At 35.1% G+C, this 18,868-nt stretch overlaps 1 protein-coding gene across 7 annotated transcripts in view; it reads right to left on the minus strand.

Moving 5' to 3' along the window:
- The window catches only part of DLG1 (discs large MAGUK scaffold protein 1), a 256,224-nt gene that overhangs the window by 99,205 nt on the left and 138,151 nt on the right, over positions 1–18,868 (minus strand). For all 7 annotated transcript variants that reach the window (XM_046658376.1, XM_046658375.1, XM_046658374.1 and 4 more), the window contains one exon: positions 9,205–9,258. In XM_046658376.1, coding sequence (XP_046514332.1) covers positions 9,205–9,258 — 54 coding nt within the window. The remainder of the gene's footprint in view (positions 1–9,204; positions 9,259–18,868) is intronic.

Genomic DNA, 18,868 nt, shown 5'->3' on the forward strand with positions numbered 1-18,868 from the left:
TGAAGCAGAAGAACCATCCAGTTAACCCAGAAAATCATCAGAAATAAGGAACTGTTGCTTTTTAAGCCATTAAGCTTCAGGGCAGTTTGTTATACAGCAACAGAATAATGAAATCTATGTAAGCTACTTTGCTTTCTTCACCATACTATAAGAAAGCAACCAATTCAAGTCCAATTCAGGGGCTAGTTTTTCTCTTGAGGGCTTTTCCAACTCATCTCTACTACTTTTTGGCGTTCTTTCTTATGGCTCTAATGGATTCAAACCGAACTGCTGCTTTGTCTCCTCTTCTTTCTCACCTGAAGAGATTTTCTTCTTGTTTCTGAGATTGTATGTCACAAATTCATATATATATATACTTTTTAAATGTATGATTTCTATGCATCTAGAGTGCAGGAGGGTTATACATATGAATATCCTGACAACTTGATTGAAAGTCCTTTCTTATGAGTGAAGATAAAATCCATATCTGCAGCCATACAACTTTTCTGATTCTAAAGGTTATTTGTGTCTTTTTCTTGCTCAGCCTTGCTAAAAGCCTATCAGCCTTTATCAAAGAATTTTAACATTACTGATTAATCTATTACATTCTATGCTATTACATTCCATGCTATTACATTCTATGCTATTACTTTCTGCTTTTATTTTTTGTTGTTGTGAGAGCTGTTAAGTCCATTCTGACTCCTAGTGACCCCGTGTACAGCAGAGTGGAACCTTGCCTGGTCTTTCTGTGCCATCCTCTCACCTTCTGGTGCTATATCAGACAATGCTTGGCTGCTACTCATAGGGATTTTGCGGCCAACTTTTTGGAAGTGGATGGCCAGGTCCTTCTTCCTAGTCTTAGTCTGGAAGCTCTGCTGAAACTTGTCCACCATGGGTGACCCTGCTGGGATTTGAAATACTGGTGGCATAGCTTTCAGCATCACAGCAACATGCAGCCACCACACACAGTGTGACAACTGACAGACAGGTGGTGTGGTTCCCTTATCAGGAAAGGAACTCAGGCCTCAGCCATGAGAGCTCCGAATCTTAACCACTAGACCACCAGGACTGGCTGTTTTGATTCTTAACAATTCTTTATTCTTTCTTTAGAATTTTCTTTTTTTAAAGCTTCTTAAATTGAATGCCCAATTCATTTGCTCATTACTTGTGTCTATTTTTAAAAACACCCAACACATTAAATTAAAGTTAAATTTTCTTCAGCATATGCCTTTGGCCAAATGCCAAAACTGCTACACTGGGCTCTGTTTTTGTTCATTTCTTTATTTCTAAATAGTCCAAAATTTTATCTTGCAAAACATTTCCAAGTGAATGTGCTTATATGGCCTTTTTTGGTGTTAATATGTAAAGTTTTTGTATTTTGATTTTACGATTTCTGCTTTAAGGAATTTGAGATTTTCACAATTAAGCCTTCTTAAAAGGCAGGCACTTAGTAAATGTCCTTGGCACTTGATTTAATGCCAAGTCATGATGTATCAATATCTGGTGAGGATTCCAGGTAGTACAGAATGATGTAAAAAAGGTGAAAAGTGAGAAGGCCATATGAACCCCAAATGACCTTATTCCTAAACCCTCAATAACTTGAAATGGTCTGATAATTTCACATATAGAGACAATTCAGTAACAACATTAAACATATTCAAACTGGGCTTCTAAATGCCAAGAGTACATTGTCAAAAACATAAATTACAAGTACCACTCCATTGACAGGAGTGAAAAAAATAATGGTGGTGTAATATTTTCAAAAGCAATATGGTTTCCAGCAAAACTACAAAGTGATTGGTTTGCATAATTCTCTTTTTATAATTTCCTTACAAACTGTGGCTTCCAAAAGAAAAGAAATGCTTGGCTAATGGGTATATTACTCTCAATTAACAGGATGGAGTGAGAGGTAACGTGGGAACAAAATTAGAGAAGAGAGATCAGTTTTTAGACAAAATTAATATATTACTGACAAAATATGTTTTTTTCTCTTTAAAAATATAAGAGAATAGATTTAGAATACTTCCTGAGAATTGTCACTGCTAGCATTTTCTTGGTTTTGAATTTAGTCCTATCAACAAAATGGGATTGTGTACAGGGGTGAAAGTTGGAGCAGAAACTAGATGTAGACTGGCGTCTGATTGGGAAAGGTTCTGAATGCTTTCCTAAGGAATGAGAATATTCTCAGAAGTCTTTGAGCAGCAAGTAGGTTTAACAGATTTTGCAGAAAAAGAACTACGGCAATACGGAAGAGAAGTGGAAAGAAATTGGAGAAAAGTAAACTGGTAAGTAAGTTAAGGTAATAGTCTGGGTAAAAGGCAAAAGTTCCAAAGACATTTAAGAATAGATGGTAAATTCCAAAAAGAAAAAAGAAAAAAACATCCTAACAGTGGGGGAAAAACCCCACAAAGCCATAACCAGGAACAACTAAGCTACAATAAACTTGACCAGGAAAAGAAAATTCAGATTATATAACGCATATCAAAGGTAAGTTGTATTCCTTTAATCTATCTGGTTTTGGACCAGACCTATGCTGCTTTAATTAAAGACGTTTTATAATATGTTTTATTACCTGGTAGGGAAATCTCCCATAATTACTTTTATTTTAAATTTTACTTGGCTATTCTTGAGTTTTTACTTTTCTATAACAACAGTGTCCAACAGAACTTTCTGTAATGATGGAAATGGTCTATAATTTGCCTTGTCCAAAACAGGAGATGCTGCCCACATGTGGCTACTGAGCGAGCACCTGAAATGTGGCTAGCACAACAGAGAAACGAAATTTTAATCTATTTAAATTTAAACACCAAGATGTAGGTAGTGGCTCCTGTACAGATGATGCAGCTCTAGATGACTCATTAAGTCCATCTCCAACCCTTTAAACATGCTTTCTCTCTCCTGCTCCTTTTCCTCTTCCCCTCCCCCAAAACACGCACTCTCTTTTTTGGGGCTATGACTGGCATTATATCAAATTTACAGACTAATCTGAGGAAAACGATGATCTCTACATTATTCTCCTGTTCAACAACAGGAGCTGCTCTCTACGTCTCAGGTAGTCTTTCACGCCATTAGCTAAGCTTTACAGTTTTCTTACTACAAACTCTATATATTTCCTGTTAAGCTGATAGCTAGGTATTTCATATTTTTTGTTGTTAGAGTTAATGGACTCATATTTTCAACTAGTTGTTGCTAGTATACTGGAACAGCATCTATTGTTTAACTTTTAAGTTGTGTAAGTTTGTTCTTTTTAATACAGTTTGCTTTAACTATGGGTAAACACATGCCATAAAGAAGCAGGGGAAAATTTATAACACAGATATCCTCAATCCCTTATCAGTCCAAAGATTTAATTTTCTAATCAGCCTACACTAATATATACAAACAGGACAGAAAATCCTACTACATAATAAGTAGAAGATTTGTCCAAAGGAATATAAAAAGAAGCCTAATTTACTGATTCCCTGTCATTTAGGTTCAATTCAGTAATACCTTTCTATCTATAGAGTAAGATATTGAAATTTAAGATTTTATCTATCAACATTCATATGAGTCATATTACTGCATAATCTCAGGCAATTAAAAACCTCACAGTCTACACTATCACAAGGCAAGAATCTAAAGATAGAAATGTATTGGGAAGAAGAAAATGTTCTTCCTAATGAAAAATTACCATAACTAAATACAAAGTATTAGCTCCAAAAGAATTTACTTAAAAGTTTTTCCTAAATAATGAATAGCCATTAAGGTTGATTTTAAAATATCAGTTATCAATCATACTACATATGGAAAAACTGAAGCTTTAGAATGTAAGAAAACTACCAAAGTCAAACTAAATGAATTTTCCTAACCTTCACTGTTCAAGGTCTGTCTTAAGGAAAATAAAGACAGAAACAGATGGGAATTACTTCAACAAATTACCTCATTTCCACTTCATAACTGGAGCCAGTACGAACTCTAGAATTTTTGTTTCTCATTTTGCCTTCCCTTAACATTTTTACTACTTAACGAAAGAAAAGGAATGCATAAAAAGAAAATCAGGGGCTGGCCCCGTGGCCGAGTGGTTAAGTTCACGCGCTCCGCTGCAGGCAGCCCAGTGTTTCGTTGGTTCGAATCCTGGGCGCAGACATGGCACTGCTCTTCAGGTCACGCTGAGGTGGTGTCCCACATGCCACAACTAGAAGGACCCACAACGAAGAAGATACAACTATGTACTAGGGGGCTTTGGGGAGAAAAACGAAAAAAATAAAATCTTTAAAAAAAAAAAAAAAGAAAAGCAACTCCAGTGCCAATGAAGTTATACTATCAATTAATACTTAAAATTGAATATAACACATCATACTTAGAAACAAAACAAGGATGTTTGTTTTTGCCACCTCTATTGGAGGTTCTAGACAGGGTAATTAGGCAAGAAAAATAAATAAAGGGCATTCTATTTGGAAAGGAAGAAGTACAACTATTTCTATTTGCAGGTGACATGTAGAAAATCCAAAGGAATCTACACAAAAAACTCTTAAAGCTAATAAATGATTCAGTAAGGATGCAGGACAGAAGATCAATACCTAAAAATCCATTATATTCCCACACACTAGCAATGAAAAAATCCATAAATAAAATTAAGAAAACAATTCCATTTACAAGAGCATTAAAAGAATAAAATACTTAGGAATAAATTTAACAAAAGAATTATAAGACTTGTACACCAAAAATTACAAAATATTATTGAACAAAATTAAAGATACAAACTGTTGGAAAGACACCCTGTGTTCATGCATTGGAAGACATAATACTGATAAGCTGGCAATGCTCCCCAAATTTACTGATAGATTCAATTCAATCCTTATCAAAATTCCAACTGCCTTTTTGTTGTGTGCAGGAATTGATAAGCTGATCTTAAAATTAATACGGAAATGCAAAGAACCTAGAATAGCCAAAATTAACTTAAAAAGTTAAAGGACTTACATTTTAAAACTTATTACATAGTTACAGTAATCAAGACTATGTGGCAATGGCATAAGGATATACACACAGATCAATGGAAGAGAATTATGAATCCAGAAACAAATCCATAGATTTATCATTAACTGATTTTCTACAAGTGTGCCAAGACCATTCAATGTAGAAAGAATAGTGTTTTCAACAAATAGTGATGGTACAATCAGATATCCACATGCGAAAGAATGAAGTTGGGCCCTTACCTCCCACAATACACTAAATTAACTTAAAATGGATCAAGGACTTAAATGCAAGAGCTAAAACTACAAAACTCTTACAAGAAAACATGTAAATCCTCGTGACCTTGGATTAGGCAATGGTTTCTTAGATATGAAATCAAAAGCATAAGTAACAAAAGAAAAAACATATAAATCAGACTTTTGTGCTTCAAAGGAGATTATCAAGAAAGTGAAAAGACAATCCACAGAATAGGAGAACAGTTTTACAAATCATGTATCTGATAAAGAACTTGTCTCTAGAATATACAAAAAACTCTTACAAATTACTAATAAAAGACAATAATCCAATTTAAAATGGGCAAAGGATCCGAATAGACAGTTCTCCAAAGACATAAAAACAGCCAATAAGCACATGAAGAGATGCTCAACATCGTTAGTCACTGAATATAGGCAAATCAAAGCTATCATGAGATATCACCTCATATCCACTAGGATGGCTATTAACAAAAACACCAAAACATTACTGATGAGGAATAACAAGACGGGCGAGGACTCAGAGAAACTGGAACTTTAATACATTGCTGGTGGAAACGTAAAATGGTGCATCTGATAGGGAAAACAGGTGGTTCCTCAAAACCCTAAATATAGAGTTATCATATGACCTAGCAATTCCACCACTAGGTATATATCCAAAAAAAATGAAAGCAGGGACTTGATCAGATACTTGTATGCCAATGTTTATCACAGTATTATTCACAATAGTCAAAAGGTAGAAATGACCCAAATGTCTAGCAACAGAAGGATGAATAAACAAAATACGGTATACATATATAATGGAATATCATTCAGCCATAAAAAGGAATGAAGTTGTGATATATGCTAAAATACGGATGAAGCTTGAAAACATGCTAAGTGAAAGAAGCCAAACACAAAAGGCCACATATTGCATGATTCTGTGTATATGAATGGTCAACAACAGATCAATCCCTAGTGACAGAAAGTAGACTAATGGCTGCCAGAGGCTGAAGGAAGAGCAGGATGGGGAGTGATTGCTAATAGGTTACAAGGTTTCTTTATAGGGTGATGAAAATGTTCTGAAATTAGAAAGTGGTGGTGACGGCACAACACTGTGAATAAACTAAAAATCACTGAACTGTGCACTTTAAAAGGGTAGATTTTGTGGTATGCGAATGTCTCAACATAAAATTTTCTTAAAGTGAAAAGGTAGAAACAGGTGAAATATAACACAAACACAAATTAAAACAATGTGTTAACATTACGTTAACGAAAGATTAAAAAGTTTGTTAATACACTGCTGGTGACAGAGTGGGGTAAAAACATTGATACTTTAAGTATAAATGGGTAAAACTCTACGAAGTGCAATTCGGCAAATTGATCAAATCTAAACTGACACCCTCTGCACAATCTATGTATATGAATATATTCTGATTACATACTTGAATGTACACTAAAATGTTCAGTAGGGCATTGATTTTACATGGTAAAAGTTTGTAAACAATACAGATATGCTTGAATATGCATAGAATGTTTAAAGAAGAATATATTTGAAACTACTAACACTTTCTGCCTTAGGCAAGGGGAACTGGAAGACTGGGAACAGGGGTGGAAGAAAGGGAAGAAGGCGTGACTTCCACTGGATACCCTTCTGTATCTTTTGAATTTTGTAAAACATATCTATTCAATTAATTACTTAATTTTGGGAAGTATGATGACTACAGCCAAAAAAAAAAAAAGAATGTTCTAAGGCAGCAGCTGCAATTTTTCTTATTTTTATTCATATTTATAAATGAATAGTATATTTATACACAGCTAGCATTAAACGATCAGGAAATTAACAAAGGAATAACAAATAAGTTTAAAAAACATTCTGTAATATATTTTAAATTTTAGAATTAAATTCCTCAGTCTCTTAAAAGCTTAAGGTTGTTTTACTCAAACAAAACACATGGTTTTTACCTGCACAAAGCAAGAGTCACAGAGAACAGTTACTACCCAGACATTTCACACAGAGTTCTATAAGTATGATAAAGTAGCACATTCTGACAAATCCTGCTTAAAGAATTGGAATTTATCCTCTTTCCCTATGTACAGAAAAGGGCTAACACATGAGGTCTAAGGCTGCTATCCCTGGAAGGGTCTTAGCAGGCATTTGGGAAATTGATTTTAGGAGTGTTCCTACAATCCCCTAACTGAAAGGGTCCTTTACTGTGGCTAGATTTTCTAGAGACAACCTGTTTTTGCTGAACACCTGCTTTCCTTCTGGGACTTAGGTGCTGGACAGAGGGTGCCTATGTGACCCATCTCCAACAAAAAACTTCACCCTGACTGAGTCCAGAATGCACTTCCTTGGCCAGAAACGCTGCATACATGTTGCTGCATTTTCACTGATAGAGGAAAAGACTGCTCTGTGTGATCCCTCATGGGAGGAAGAAAGTGTAAGGAAATTTAAACATGGATTCCCCTAGACATACAGCCATACAATCTGACTGCAGATCCTGACTTACCACAAGGCTGTAATAAACCTTAGCCATGAGTACAACAATATGCTGAGTCTTGTGACTCCTCCTGGCAAATCTCCCAACATGGGTAGTAAGTGGTCTTGGAGATCTCCAACATACCTTGCTTGGCAGGAAAAATATTTTTTGAATAATACGTCACACAAACTTGAAATTACACAACTTTTGCTCTAAGTTTGCCGCTTGTATGCTAATCTTGCTTTTAATTTGTTGATATTTCCCTTAAAATTTATGTGTATTTATTTTCTTTGTTGATATTATCATTTTCTGTGTTATTCATTAACTTTCAGTTAAAGAGGTTGTTTTTATTTTCCTGAGGAAGATTAGCCCTGAGCTAACATCTGTTGCCAGTCTTCCTCTTTTTTCTGCTTGAGGAAGATTAGCCCTGAGCTAACATCTGTTGCCAGTCTTCCTCTTTTTTCTGCTTGAGGAAGATTAGCCCTGAGCTAACATCTGTGCCAGTCTTCCTCCACTTTATAGGTAGGTTGCCACCACAGCATGGCTGATGAGTGTTGTAGGTCCATGCCTGGGATCTGAACCCACAAACCTGGGCTGCTGAAGCGGAGCACATCGAATTTAACAACTATGCCAGGGGGCTGGCCCCTAAAAGGGTTTTAAAATCAAAGTGTTTAATCACTGAGTCTGCCCTTAAGCAAAACATAAGTTAACAAAGAGAACAAGAGATGTAGAAAGAAATGTAAAGAAGAAAATACTGACAAAAGTACAAACAAAATCCTGTTTGACTAAGTATTCTAAATCAGTGTGAAAGATAACACTGACTGAAAAGAAGAACAGAAGAGTATTTTTGGTTTATACTAAGTATTATTATTTGAAGTTTTGCAAAATCATCAAATATTTGATACACCCATATTCATATAAATACAAACAGAATATAAAGCCAAATAAAACATTTTAAAGTACAGACTGAAATCGACTAGAGTTCAAAAAGCGGAGGAGAGGATTTTTACAGTCTATGAAATTATATGCCATATGATTAAAAAAACTGCACGGGCATTACTTTTCCTTAACCACCTTCAGAGACATTTCCCTTTGGGGTGGAAATGTTAGATGAGATCCTGCTGTTCTGGCTATTTATCTTTAAGGAAAAGACAGTTGAGAGAAGCACGAATCAAGTTTGAGTTACAAAGCTATAACTATTTCAATATGTGAACATACATACAAACCCGGTTACTAAAAATCTAGTCACTCAATCAGACTTCTAAAATGACTCTGAATATATGGCATTGTGTGCATGACCACTGGTCAGAGACAGCCTTTAGTGAAAATTAATAATTTTAATTTAAAAATAAAACCATACATTTCTATTTCGACATTTCTGGTTTGCATAAGTATGGGAAAAACAACCAAAAAAGGACAGCATTATTTCATTTACTTTAACAATTACAGCTCAGTGATAGAACATCATAAGTACAGGTATTAGGAAAAATAATGCTGTGATCTTTGTATCTGTATCAAAAGTTGAACAAGAAAAGCAGAATGTTTTAAATGGAACTTACATAAGTCGATGTTTCCAAGCTATCTGTATTGACCAGTACTGGAGGAGGATTCGCCTTAAAGAAAGAATTAGAAATGTGTTAGCTTAACAGGAAAACTCACATATTACATATTAATGTTTACAAACGGTAGAAGCATATGAAAGATCTGCTATTTCTCAAATTATAATTTTATATGAGCTTTCCATATGTTAAACAATGTATCTGGTTTCCAGCACCAAATGGAAAGAATTAGGTATAAGCAGTCAGACTTGCTTTTGAGAAAGAAATTATTTCTGCTAAAACAGATATAATTTTCTTCAGATTTGCAAAGCAGTTTATCAGCCTTCTCAAAAAACCCACAAATATTCTTTAGTATAACAATTCTTTTTGAATTGCTTAGAAATCATTAGTTTTTCTATTCCAAAGGATACCATGAAGATGCCAATCATTTTACCAGACAGGAAAACATTCTCCCCTACACTGAATTGTGTTTGAACACACAAAAAAAAAGTCTGCCACACAAAGAAATCAATTATAAATTCTTAGAAAACTGGAAGTACACTCTTAAATGTAAAAGCCCCCAATTATTTTCAGTTGCAATTATTGCTTTCCACCTGTTATCACACACCACTCACAGAAAAACAATGGTCAAAAAAATAAAAACAAGACAAGTAGAAACATGTCTAATTAAGTTTGCATTGAAAAAAACTTGGTTTTCTGGTTAAGTTGGAAAGTGATTATTATGTAGGTAAAATAAAATGTAAAGAAGAAAATGCAATTAATATCAAATGGAAAACATATCAGGAACATACCAGAAAACTGATGGGATTCTCCTCAAAATTATCTTTCTTCTGCATATTTAAGAGTATAAAAGTGCCAAATCAAATAACATTTTCATAGAATCAAAAAGATGAATATTCTTTAAACAAATTTTAGGAGATATGTTTATAAACATTAATAGTTCTACTCCAATTAACTAAAGAATTACACATAAAAGCTGTATGAAACCTTATACACAAAATAGCCATTTTCCTCCAAGCGAATGAGCTTTTCTAAAAGATGAACACTCAGAGTTCAAATGTTTTACATTATTTTCAGCAAAGTACTAGATCTGGATAATCATCTGATAAAATGCTTAAAGACAACACAGTTTCATGGTTAAATAATTATACAGTATGCATCTGGGCTACATGAAACAGCAGGTTAAAAATGAGTAGGTAATACTTTATTATATATAAACATGACATTAACTACTTTATATGCAGCCCTACCTTTGAATATAACTCAGTGAAAAGCAAACCTAACAGACAAAAATACTATTTGTAAGACTGATATTTAAGCAAAGATAGTCAAACTTATTGACATTTTGGATTTTATGAATATATGATATTATTCCTTTCCCAATGATCTATTAAGATTCTTCAAATTGATAATATTACACTTCATTAAAAAAACTAATGGTACAACTTCATCTTATTTTGCTAAAGCAATTAGAGAGGAGGGCAAGAAAGAACAAGACTAATTAAAGTTAAAAAGAAGTCACATTCTTCAAAAATTATGACAAGAAAGCCATTTGGTTCCCTCTGCCCATTTATTACCAAACATATGGTGGAAAAAGTTGGTTTTTGTCAAAATCTAATTTATATCAAAATTATTACAAAGCTAGCTGCTCATGAGCACCAACACATCATTGTATAATAGTTGTCTTTTGATTCCATTCATATAACAAGTCTATCTGATATTGAAATATACACAAACAAAATGATAGAAAGTGTTAAATTCACTTCAAAATAAAATAATGACAAATGAGAGGTTAGAAGTAGGAGGGGCCCTGATCATCTAAGAGTGCACGTGAGCCAACGACTGTTGTAGGTGGATGATAAGTATACAGGGGAGCTCACTGTTCTACTCCCTTTATATGTGAGCATTTTTGAAATTTTCCAAAATGAAAAGTAAAGAAAAAAAATTATATTGAACTAAGTACTCAGTTTGTAAGAGGTTAATAACATAGGCAGTTGTGAAATACTATAGGTTAGAGTTGCTATTAAGATATTAGCACTTACACCATAAAATCGATTTCAATTTTAAAGTTCAGTTCAGAACAAAGAATAACACAGACTAGTAAAAGTAATTTGTAATTTTGACTTAAAGAACATGATTAAATAAGTAATATATGTACAATAACTTTATTTGTAGCTGCATCTGAGAATTAACATGACTACTTGACTACTCTTGAAAGGGAAATCATGGGAATAAAGGACTTGAAATTGGACAAAACCCAGGAATGTTCACATTGAGGATTAAGCAAAATTCAATCAAAACTAACAGCAGGATAAGGAAACCTAGCAATTTGAAAAAGACATATCACAAAAGATAGTCTAAAATAAAAGCCTATATAAATGAAGCTCAAGAGGCATGATTTGATTGCCTCGAGTTTAGCCACCTAAAATAATGATAAAAATATTTAAGACTGTGTTAGCAGGTAGAGAATTTATCTTGGAATAAATTATACCCTTACTTACTAACTTGAAATTTTCTAAATTCTTGTATTACAGAATACAGAAATGGTATCTGACAGAGTAGTACTTCATAGCTCTCCAATTTGGAGGAGTTGGGAATGGAAGTGAATGGAGTAACACAATTTGAATGGGCTTTGTGGGTATAACACACAACTCAGAAAGACACAATCCTAGCATGAAAGCTAAAGGACAGGTTACTTTTGAAGGAAAAGATACAGAAAAAATTGGCTACAGAAAGTATGTACTTTCCGGTAACTGAGGTAAAGAGCACTAAAACTGTAGGAAACCTGGCCAATTTAAGACCTTGGGATCCATAACCAAGACAGTGGGTAGCAGAACAGGTACCATGAAGTTATCAGCTTTACTTAGCAGGAAATCCAACAACAAGACTTGAGAAGAAATCTATTTGAAAGTTATTCTAAATGCAGAAAAACCCTTCCCTGCACCTCAGTTCAAGTAACACTAATCAAAAGATATGGTTCTAAGTCTCTCTCTGCCTCATTCTACCATACGGTGACTTTGACTGTATAGGTAAAACACAAGCGTTTTTGAAACTCATTTTCTCCACCCATAAAGACACCACTGCAACACACGCCTTTACCCAGAGGACTGTGGAAGAATCCAGTGAAGTAGTATAAAGGAAAATACGTTGCAAACCATGGAAACCTATTGCTAATCTATTATTATTTACTAACATATATACCATTGTGTATGTTTCAACTTGGACAATAACAAAGTCCTACAATTCACTTACGGATGGGGGCAAGGGGTAGAAAAGGGACAGGGATATTTCAGAAAGAATCTGACTCAAGTATCAACAAGACGTAAGAAACATAATCTTGCTCATCCAACTTTTACTATTCTATTTCACTAATAAGGCCTTGCAGGGATTGCTGCTAGAAAACATTGCAGCATCCTTCCACAATTTTACATTTTAAAAATTGTGTTAAAATAATTCAAAACTCCAGTTATTTAAAAACAGGCCAAAATTTAGAGTTTAGAAAATGCTTTTATGCTGTACACTGTATTTGTCCTTCTCAGCATTTATCAAAGTTTAATTATGTCATTTGTTTAACGTCTCTCTCTTTCTCCTCTACTAAATTATAAACAAGTGCTTTTGAAATGTAGAACTCACAAATCCTAGAGAATATATTTTGGATTCTAATTTGAGACACACTGCATTAAAAGTTAAATGCTATCACTTAAGTGATCAGTGTAAGTTAAAGTGAATGTAAAAACAAATAAGGTGGATTCTGGGAAGATGGCAGAATAGGAAGCACCACAAATTTGTCTCCCTACCTAGATAACAATTGCATTGGCAGAATCTACTTGATATAACTATTTTGGAATTCTGTAATTTATCGAAGCCTTGCAACTTCCAGGGGAAGTAGTGAATGGTAAACTGTGGTTAATCCAGTCAATTTCAGTACTTAGCACAGTAGCAGCTACCCAACTCCCACCCCTCAGCCTTGTAACAGACAGCTGTGCAAGTGTTCCTAGAGCAGCTGGCACAAGGCTTGCACAAGCCAGGGTGGGCAAAAAAGGACCCTGTCCTCCAAATATAGGCGATTTGTGCTCTGGCTGCTTCTGATCACAGAGGTGCAGACAAAGAGACAGTGGCCACTATTGTTGAACCTCCTTCAAATGAGGCAAATCCTTCCCCCTCAGGCTGAAGTGACCTCCAGGGCATTTAAAGGGCAAGCAAATCCTCCTACCATTTCATTTTTCTCTTTTTTCCCTTTTGAGAGTCCGACAATGAAGATTAGGATATTCAAAAGCAACCACATATATAAAGGAAATTAGAAAGTCACTGCACATGCCCAGGGAAAGTACAGGCACAGAAAAGACCCAAGAAGACCTTAAGTTTATACCAGAAGCTGATTCTTAGCACAGAGATAGCCCAAAACAACCAAAAAACAAACTCAGAAAACAGCAAACTCTACAGAAGGGGGGAGAATCTGATTTCCAGAGTTACCACATCCTAAGATTCAAATGTCTAGTTCTCAGCAAAAATCATAAAGCATGCAAAGAAACAGGAAAGTATGGTCCATCCAAAGGAGGAAAAAAAAAGCTGTCTCTGAAAAAGATGTGGTGAATTTACCAGACAAAGACTTTTAAAACAACCATCTTAAAGATGTTCAAAGAACTTAAAAATGAGGTGGACAAAGTAAAGAAAATGATGTATGAACAAAATGGAAATATCAATAAAAGACAGAAAATCTAAAGAGAAACAAAAAGGAAATTCAGGAGCTGAAAAGTACAATAATTGAAATGAAAAATTCACTCGAGCGATTCAAAGGCAGATTTGAGCCGGCAGAAGAAAGAATCAGTGAACTTGAAGGTAGAACAATGGAAATTATTAACCTTGAGAAGAGAAAGAAAAAAGACTGAAGAAAAGTGACCAGAGTCTAAGGGACCTGTGGGCCACCATTAAGAAGATCATCAGACACACTGTGGGAGTCCCAGAAGGAGAAGAGGGAGATCAAGACGCAGATAATATCTGAAGAATTAATGGCCAAAACATTCCCAAATTTGATGAAAGGCATGAATATAAATAGCCAAGAAGCTCAAAAAACTCAAGGTAGGATGAACTCAGAGATGCACATTGAGATACTTTATAATCAAACTGCTAAAAGACAGAGAGAATTTTGAAGCAGCAAGAAAGAAGAGACTAACGTACAAGTGATTTTCAATAAGACTGTCAACAGATTTCTTATCAGAAACTCTAGAGGTCAGAAACGACACAACAGGGGGCCGGCCCTGTGGCCGAGTGGTTAAGTTCGCGTGCTCCGCTGCAGTGGCCCAGGGTTTCACTGGTTCGGATCCTGGGCCTGGACATGGCACCGCTCATCAGGCCACGCTGAGGCGGCGTCCCACATGCCACAACTAGAAGGACCTGCAACTAAGATATACAACTATGTACCAGGGGGGATTAGGGGAGATAAAGCAGAAAAAAAAAAGATTGGCCACAGTTGTTGGCTCAGGTGGCAATCTTTAAGAATAAGAAGAAGAAGAAGAAAAAAAAAGGATTGGCCACAGTTGTTAGCCCAGGTGCCAATCTTTAAAAGAAAAAAAAAAAAAAAGAAATGACACAACAAACCAGTTAGACCTAACACATAAATACAGAACACTCTACCCAACAACAGCAGCACACCCATTCTTCTCAAGTGCACATGGGTCATTTTCCAGGAAAGACCATACATGTTAGGCCAGAAATTAACTGTCAATAGATTTTAAAAGATAAATACCATACAACGTACCTTCTTTAACCAAAATGGAATGAAGACTCTATTTTACTAAAATCAGAAATGAAAGTGGGGGCACTACTACCAATTCTACACAAATAAAAAGGATTATGAGAATATTATGAGTAAGTGTACACAAACAAATTGGATAACGTACACAACATGGACAAACTGCTACTAAGACTAAATCATGAAGAAAGAGGAAATCTGAATAGACTAATAAGCAGATTGAATCAGTAATCAAAAATCTCTTGTGAAAGAAAAGCCCTTGATCTAATGCCTTTACTAGTGAATTCTACTAAGCATTTGAAGAACTAACACCAATTCTTCTCAAACTTTGCTAAAAAATTGAAGAGGTGGGTGCACTCCCTAACTCACTCCATGAGGCCAGCATTACTCTGATACCAAAGTCAAAGAAGAATACTACAAGAAAACTAAGGAAAAATATTCCTCATGAACACTGATGCAAAAATTCTCAACAAAACACTAGCAAACCAAATCCAGCAGCATATTAAGAGGATTATACACCATGACCAAGTGGGATTTATGCCTGGAATGCAAGTATGAGTCAACATATCAAAGTTGATCAATGTAACACACCACACATCAACAGAACGAAGGAAAAAAAAATTACATGATCATCTCAATTGACACCGGAGAAGTATTTGACAATATTCAACATCCTTTCATGATTAAATAAAACTCAGCAAACTAAGACTACAAGGAAACCACCTCAGCATATTAATGTCACATATGAAGAACCCACAGCAAATATCACACTCAATGGTGAAAGACTGGAAGCTTTTCCTCTAAGATCAGGAACAAAGCAAGGATGCCTGCTTTCGCTGCTTCTATTCAACACAGTATTGAAAATCATAGCTGGACAATTAGGCAAGAAAAAGAAATCAAAACATTCAAATTGGAAAGGAAGAAGGAAAAATATCTCTGTTTGTAGATCACATGGTTGTATATGTAGAAAACCCTAAAGATAGCACAAAAAAACCTGTCAGAGGGTATAAAATCAACATACATAAATCAGTAGCATTTCTATACTCTAACAACAAACTAACAGAAAAAGAACTCAAGAACACAATCTCATTCACGATTGCAACAAAAAGAATAAAATACCTTGGGATGAATTTAACCAAGGAAGTGAAGGACCTATATAATGAAAACTACAAGACTTTTCTGAAAGTAATTGATGATGACATCAGAGAGATGGAAAGACATTCCACGCACATGGATTGGAAGAATAAACATAGTTAAAATGTCCATACTACCTAAAGCAATCTACAGATTCAACGCTATCCCAATCAGAATCCCAACGACATTCTTTAACAGAAATAGAACAAAGAATCCTAAAATTCATATGGGGCAACAAAAGACCCCGAATTGCTAAAGCAATCCTGAGAAAAAAGAACAAAACGGGAGGCATCACAATCCCTGACTTCAAAACATACTACAAAGCTACAGTAATCAAAACAGCATGGTACTGGTACAAAAACAGGTGCACAGATCAATGGAACAGAATTGAAAGCCCAGAAATAAAACCACACATCTATGTACAGCTAACCTTTGACAAAGGAGCCGAGGGTATACAATGGAGAAAAGAAACTTTCTTCAACAAACGGTGCTGGGAAAACTGGAAAGCCACATGTGAAAGAATGAAAATTGACCATTCTTTTTCACCATTCACCAAAATAAACTCAAAATGGATCAAAGACCTAAAGATTAGACCTGAAACCATAGGCTTCTAGAAGAAAATATAGGCAGTACACTCTTTGACATCAGTATCAAAAGGATCTTTTCAGACACCATGTCTTCTCAGACAAGGGAAACAATAGAAAGAATAAACAAATGGGACTCCATCAGACTAAAGAGCTTCTTCAAGGCAAGGGAAAACAGGATTGAAACAAAAAAACCACCCACTAATTGGGAAAAAATATTTACAAGTTATATATCCGACAAAGGGTTAATCTCCAGAATAAAGAACTTACACAACTCAACAACAAAAAATCAAACAACCCGATCAAAAAATGGGCAGGAGACATGAACAGACATTTCTCCAAAGAAGATCTATGGATGGCCAATAGACACATGAAAAGAGGCTCATCATCACTAATCATCAGGGAAATGCAAATCAAAACTACACTAAGATACCACCTTACGCCTGGGAGAATGGCAAAAATAACCAAAACAAAAAGTGGTAAACGTTGGAGAGGTTGTGGAGAAAAAGGAACCCTCATACACTCTTGGTGGGAATGCAAACTGGTGCAGCCACTATGGAAAAAAGTATGGAGATTTCTCAAAAAATTAAAAATAGAAATACCATATGACCCAGCCATCCCACTACTGGGTATCTATCCACAGAGCTTGAAGTCAGCAATCCCAAAAGTCCCATGCACCCCTATGTTGACTGCAGCATCATTTACAATAGCCAAGACGTGGAAACAACCTAAGTGCCCATCAACTGATGATTAGATAAAGAAGCTATGGTATATATATACAATGGAATACTACTCAGCCATAAAAAAGGATAAAATCGTCCAATTCACAACAACAAGGATGGACCTTGAGGGTATTATGTTAAGTGAAATAAGCCAGACAGAGAAAGACGAACTCTGTATGACTCCACTCATATATGGAAGTTAACATATAGACAAAGAGAACTGACTGGTGGTCACCGGGGAAAGGGGGGATAGGGGGTGGGCTCAAAGGATGAAGTGGTGCACCTACAACATGACTGAAAATAATGTACAACTGAAATTTCACAAGGTTGTAAACTACCATAATCTTAATAAAAAGTAAAAAAAAAAAACCAAACAAAACAACCTGTCAGAACTAATAAACAAATTTAGCAAAGTAGCAGGATACAGTCAACACACAAAAATCAGTTGTATTCCTAAGCACAATTTGAAAAGGCAATCACAAAAATAATTCCATTTACAATAGCATCAAAAAGATAAAATAATTAGAAATAAACTTAACCAACAAGGTGAAAAACTTACACAATGAAAACTACAAAACATAGCTGAAAGAAATTAAAGAAGACAGAAATAAATGGAAACACATTCCATGTTCATGGATTGGAAGACAATATTGTTAAGATGTTAATATTGTCCAAAGCAACTTACAGATCTAAAATCCAATCCCTATCAAAATCCCAGTGATATTTTCTGCAGCAATAGAAAAACCGATCCTAAAATTTATATGGGATCCCAAGGCACCTGAACAGGCAAAATAATCCTGAAAAGAACAAAGCTGGAGGACTCACACTTCTTCATTTGAAAACTTACTATAGAGCTACAGTAATCAAAACAGTTTGGTACTGGCATAAAGACAGACGCAGAGACCAAGGGAACAGAATAGAGTCCAGAAACAAATCCTCACATATATAGTCAAATTATTTTCGACAAGGGTGTCAAGACCATTCAAGGGGAAAAGGCAGTTTTTTTCAACAAATGGTGCTGGGAAAACTGGATATCCACATGCAAAAGAATGAAGCTGGACCCTTACCTAAACCATATACAAAAATCAAGTTAAAACAGATCCATAACCTAAATAAAAGACCTAAAACTATAAAACTCTGTGAAGAAAACATAGAGTTAAAGCTGCAAGACAATGGATTTGTTAATGATTCATTGGATATAAATAACATCCAAGGCACAGGCAACAAAAACAATACAGACAGTTTGAACTTCCTGAAAATTAAAAATTTTGTGCATCAAAAGACACTATCCACAGAGTAGAAAGGCAACCTGCAGAATGGGGGGAAGTATTTGCAAATCATTTATCTGATAAGGAATTAATACCCAGAATATACAGAGACCTCTTAAAACTCAACAACAAAAAACAAACAACTCAATTCAAAAATGGGTAAAGGACTTCAATAGACATCTCCACAGAAGATATACAAATTGT

Source organism: Equus quagga, chromosome 4, assembly GCF_021613505.1.
Source record: "Equus quagga isolate Etosha38 chromosome 4, UCLA_HA_Equagga_1.0, whole genome shotgun sequence".
In the NCBI taxonomy this organism is placed as follows: Eukaryota; Metazoa; Chordata; class Mammalia; order Perissodactyla; family Equidae; genus Equus; species Equus quagga.